The sequence below is a fragment of the Bidens hawaiensis genome, unplaced genomic scaffold (genome assembly GCF_021521415.1).
Source record: "Bidens hawaiensis isolate Kalapana, Puna unplaced genomic scaffold, B.hawaiensis_p1.1 tig00005028_1, whole genome shotgun sequence".
NCBI classification, from domain to species: domain Eukaryota; kingdom Viridiplantae; phylum Streptophyta; class Magnoliopsida; order Asterales; family Asteraceae; genus Bidens; species Bidens hawaiensis.
Genome location: NW_027491319.1, coordinates 1,477,569 through 1,483,389, shown reverse-complemented (window position 1 = coordinate 1,483,389; position 5,821 = coordinate 1,477,569). Strand labels below are relative to the sequence as shown.

Sequence of the window (5,821 nt, the reverse complement as noted above, 5' to 3'; positions counted from 1 at the left end):
TTGCTACTTGAATGATCTTTGTCGTCATAGCTTCCCATATATGAGTTGAGTCCCCATTTAGTCTAGCTCGTGTCTGTAGTATGAGTTTATCCTTAAATAGTCGGATGTTTTCGTCCTTCAAATTTCCCCATCGAATTCTAGGTTTACCTTTCTTCTCTCGAACAGTCAATTTATTTCTAAAGACTATATATGTCACCAGAGGCGCGTAGGCGCAGACTATTGTCACTACTTCCTCTCCTAGTACTAATCTTAATACCATAATCCTGTCATTATGTCTTATCACCTCCACACACTAGAGTGTAGTTCCTTAGCCACTAGAAACCCCACTCCGTTCCTAGCTCCATCAGACCCCGAGTACTACAACTTATACCCATTACACTCAGCCCCTCTATGCCCTTTCCACTTAGTCTCCTGGAGACATGCTATATGAACCCTACGTCTTTTAAGCACATCTACCAATTCTAGCAGCTTACTATTTAGTGTTCCTATATTCCAAGAAGCCAAACGCAATATATACTCCCTATCTTTACCCTTTCCTACTCCCCTCGTTTCCGGACATGGTCTCAAGTAATAGTCATGGTTTCTACGCTCTATGATTGCAACTAATCACCCAAACACAAGCAATAGGGCACCTAATCAAAATAATAATAATAACAATAATAATAATAATAATAATAATAATAATAATAATAATAACAATAATAATATAATATGATAATAGTAATAATAATAATACGGGTAGATATTATTAATAATAATAATAATAATCACTTCATTTCCGATGATGATGGTGAATGGGAGGAGCGAATTAACCGGCCAATAGTTGTTGGAATTCAGGTGGCAGCGGTGGCTGCCGGAGTAGAATTAACCGGCTGTGCAGCGGAGTACTTCCGATGATGGTGACGGTAAACGGGAAGAGCAGATCTTCTTAACACCAACAAGGTGGTGATGTGTGGTGGCGTGTAGATGGGTGGGTTGGTGGGAGGTATGCGGATTTCATTTGTGTGGCTGCCGACGATGATGGTTGTGTATCGGAGTTACAGTGAGGCAGGTTAAAGAGGGGGAGATATTTGTAGTATATTTACTGTTATTCGGGTTGGTCGGCGAGGTACCGTTAATATTTTCCGGCCGTCTACGTTATGGTATAAACTTTTCCAAGAATATACTGATTTTTAATATGAATAAAAGGTATTATCACTTTAATAGTGTTGCGTGCTATGAACAATCAAGGTCATGTCCTAGTGTATAATTCATCGTCGGTCGGGGTGTGACAAGGCGCTAGTCGGAAGTTGGTGATGCGAAGTTGAGATAAATCGGGATTGATCGGATTGAAATTTATATGTATTTTTTAGATACATATATATACCAAATTTTATATATAAATTATAAATTTTGATCAAATAGCGACTAGTTGGCGGGATACCGACTAACGATTAATCGATAACTAATCGGTGTCCAACATTTTTTTACAACCATAGTAATATGATTAGCATCATTTTCGTTGTGCATATGATCGACATTGTCGTGTTGATTATTAATTGATCTCATTATCATAATGGAGTAAGTCTTTGTCACTGAGAGAACCGATATCGAGATCTTCAAGGTTCATATGATCAGCATCATTGTCATTTACCCTACCCTCCTCGACCAGCAAAAGATGAAAACTCGGACGCTTTTTGATATTGATGGACGTGCCAATACTATTTTAGGTTCTTTACAATATTTTTTTCATGTTTTTTTTTAAACTTGAACTTCATTAAAACAACAAAAACAAAACAAGGTTGTATCCCTCCATCAACATGGAGGAGCCACCAGCAAACAAACCGTTACATTAAGGCATCTTTGCGCCAATTAGACCAACACTCCTCATATAACTTGGACCTATTTTTATCCATAAGAAGCCAAAAAAGTTTATATAATCAATTATTCCACCAATTTTCGGATCTCTCCCATCGTGTATCATACTAATTTTTTCGTTTACCAAGTTATTATTGGTTAGTTCCATTTGCTAATTTTTAACTTCTTTAGGGTCGTACTATTTAAAATTTTGATGTTTACATGTTAATGAATTTAATTTTGGTACTGTAACGAGCTCAACATGTTATTTTTTTTATTATAAGCTATACGATTGAGAATATTATTTTGGCCGTTAGATCTTAGCATTTCATAATAGGTATACGAGCGTTAATAGACTGAATATGCGCCACAGTGTCGCCGCAACACGACTGGTTGTTATATTAACTAGTTTATAAATAAAAACTAAACACTACACCATAGTTTACTATTCTCTTCAACTCAACATTTTTTAACTAAAACATCACCAATTTGTAAAGGTATATAATATAAAAAAGCTTTAATGACCAAACATATATAAACAAATGCATATAAACAAACACATTGCTAAACGTTAACGAAGACGATTAAACAATCGAGAATTTGTATTTATGTTCGCTCATTTATTTTATTGAAGGGAATTACTTGTTCATTGAATGATAACCATATAGAATATGAGGACCCCTACCAGGTCTAACAAGTTAAAGGAATAAAGATCTGAGAAAGTGTAGTGTGAAAATGTATAGAATATGATGACGGCTACCAGGTCTCTTCAATTTGTGGAATACCCTATGACCCTGTCTGTAGAAACTTTAGTCTTCATAAAGGTTGACATTAAATAGAGGAGAAATTAAGACACAGTCAGCAAAACTTTCCACACTGCCACCACTATAAATAGGCAAAATAACTTAGAATTATTATACCAAGACATATAACTAAATATGGCATTCAAACTCATTACCTTCTTACCCTTTTTGTTTGCATTGATCTTTCTCTTCTCTCTTACCAAGGCAAAGGTTGATATTGACACAATCAAACGCCTTCAAGGTTGTCACAAAGGTAGCAAAGTGCAAGGCCTCCATGGCCTTAAACTTTACCTTGCTCGTTTTGGTTACCTGAAGTACCAACATACCCCTAACCACATCAACGCCGAAGATGATGAATTTGATCAAGAGCTTGAGACCGCCCTCAAAAGCTACCAAAACTTTTACCATCTCAATGCTTCTGGTACACTAGATGGACCCACCGTTTCACAAATGAGCATGCCTCGTTGTGGACAACCAGATAAAAAAAGTAATCACATACACGGAACAAAGTTGTTAAATATCGTGTCTCATTATCAATTCTTCCCGAATAGCCCTAGATGGGGTAAAAACCACCTCACCTACGCGTTTGGCTTGAATTATCCAAATGCATATGTACCTCCAGTTGTGCGTGCCTTCAACGCATGGGCTTCTACTTCCGGCTACTTCACATTTTCAAGAGTTGATGATTTTACAGGTGCTGATTTAAAGATTACTTTTGAAAGTGTGGAGCATGGAGATGGCAACGACTTTAGAGAGGAGGTATTGGCACATGCTTTTGCGCCACAGGATGGAAGATTTCATTACAACGCAAATCACAATTGGTCTGTTGGACCAAGTCCGGTTTCTGGCGCCTTTGATTTAGAGACAGTGGCGGTTCACGAAATAGGACATCTACTTGGGTTGAGCCACAGTGAAGATCAAAATGCTGTTATGTTCAGTGGTATTCCTTCCGGAGTGGTAAAAGTTTTGAATGCGGATGACATCCAAGGAATTAAAGCTCTATATGGACTAAATAAGTGATTACTCAAAATTATTTAATTGTATACTATATATGTGTGTAGTTACACATGTATGTAATCGGTTTTGTATTCTTGTGATGTGCCAATAAGCAGTCGATCATGACAACAGTTATGTCCGAGTGAGACTCACCATGTGTATATTTATGGTACCTAAGTTATGTCGAAACGTTGCGGTGTTTTGCTGAGGTGACCTAGTGTAGAGACTCGAGTTTATAATGATTGTCAATTAACATTGACAGAGGCTCTATCAAATTCAATTTGGGGTTTTCAAATTCTAGGGTTTATAATTTAGGGGTGTTCTTATGACATCTTGCATTTGTTTATTAAACTCCAGAATTTAACCAGATACTTGGTTAGCTTAGTTGGCTAGAACAACTGTGTTAAGAGGTGGAACATACACACCCGAGTTTAGGGGTGTTCTTTGGGTTCGTTTTTTGGATTTCGGGTTATTCGGGTCGGGTTCTTCGGGTTTAAAGTTTTAAATATTGACCCGAAACCCAACCCAAATCTCTCACGGGTTTTTCGGGTTCGGGTTTTTTCGGGTCGAGTTAATCGGGTTTCGAGTATCCTAAAAAACAAACAAAAAGAAATACACAAACACAAAAAAAAACTTAAAACTACAATGCTAAAATTAAAACAACATATTTGTTTTTGTTTATAACACAAAAAATCAAATAACAAACCAACATAACTTGATAAAACAATTGAAAACACGAGTAAAACTAACTCAAACCATAATCGTATTCAATCGGGCATGATTTGGTTGTTCGATTTCTTTCTATTAGTAATAAACGGAAACTATAAATTAATAATAAACAATCGATCCATAATAGGTAGAATAACATTCGATTAAAGCTAGATTTTGGTAACTTTAGTGGCTAAGACTTGCATATTATACCAAAAAAATTTAATTTCAAAACTAAAAGTTTATTCGGGTTGACGCAAAACTTATAAATCAAACCCAAGAACCAACCCGAATTACTTCGGTTCGGGTTCGAGTTAGTTTTTTTTTTTTGGGTTCTGGTTCTTCGGGCCGGGTTAGTTCGGGTGTGTTTTTTCGGGTTGGTTTCGGGTTTCGGGTAAAAGTGACAGCCCTACCCGGGTTTGAACCTCCTAACACACATTTTTAATTTTTATTTATATTAATATAATGTTTAAATAATTTAAATTGAATTGTTCATAAACCAGTTTGCTAGGAATTTATGCTTGTTTTACCTCGAACGTTAATAGAAATTATTTTGATTGTTAAGTTATATTTCAGCTGTAATACTATTTTCATTTTAAAACCGAACCACCCACTTAATTACCTTCTTTTCTTATTATAGAGTTTGGTTCATTTATTTTGAACGAGCCTAACGTATTTAGTATAACTAAGTCTATTGCAGCAAATCTTTTTAATTAAAATCTGAAAAAACTAATCTTTTCAATTCATTAAATGGTTTAATCGGCGTTTAAAATATTTTTCAAACTTGTTTATTTCTTTTGTCCAAGCCCCCCAAATCATAAACTTCATTCCTTCATACTCGCTTATTTAGAATTCATATTGAACCTAGAAATGTTTCATCTTCTAGGATCACTCGATGAGCATGCTCTATCTTGTTAACTCGCTTAGCTCGCTTAGTTCCTTTTTCTTCCTCGCACGTGCTTGCTTTTTATGTGTGTTTCATAACCCCTTTTTCTACTTTTATTTTTTGGGTGTAGCATATACAAACATTTATGCTTATTTCATTTTAAATACGATTCACGTATATGTTACCGTGTGTTTGTTCCTTACATGATTGTTCATGCTTTACTTGCTACATGCTATATGTTTACCTTTATCATGTTGATGATGGATATGCATACACGTACACATACGCATACGCTATAGTAGTTGAACGTCCTTGTGATGAATCCCACACTACCTAGGTAATTTCATCTTACATAAGGGAGAATGGGTATATTTTTGTTGTTTCGCATTTACTTTTATATTTGGTTTAAATCACATGTGAATTCATTCATTTTTGTAGTATATTATACCTATACAACTCTTATGAAATTTCACCAACATTTGTGTTGACAAAATTATTATTTTATGCATGCTACAGGTTGAGGATCATTTAGTTCGACCTTAGGCTATCTAACTATACTAATAAACAAAAATACTAAGAGATGAGGTGTTAT

The 5,821-nt window shown here is 35.5% G+C and overlaps 1 protein-coding gene across 1 annotated transcript; it reads left to right on the top strand.

The window, feature by feature from the left end:
• Nucleotides 1-2,555: 2,555 nt before the first annotated feature.
• Nucleotides 2,556-3,688, top strand: LOC143628564 (metalloendoproteinase 1-like). Its single transcript, XM_077098121.1, has one exon. The coding sequence runs from the start codon at nt 2,775-2,777 to the stop codon at nt 3,657-3,659; it is 885 nt and encodes a 294-aa protein (XP_076954236.1). The 5' UTR covers nt 2,556-2,774; the 3' UTR covers nt 3,660-3,688.
• The last annotated feature ends 2,133 nt before the right edge of the window (nt 3,689-5,821 follow it).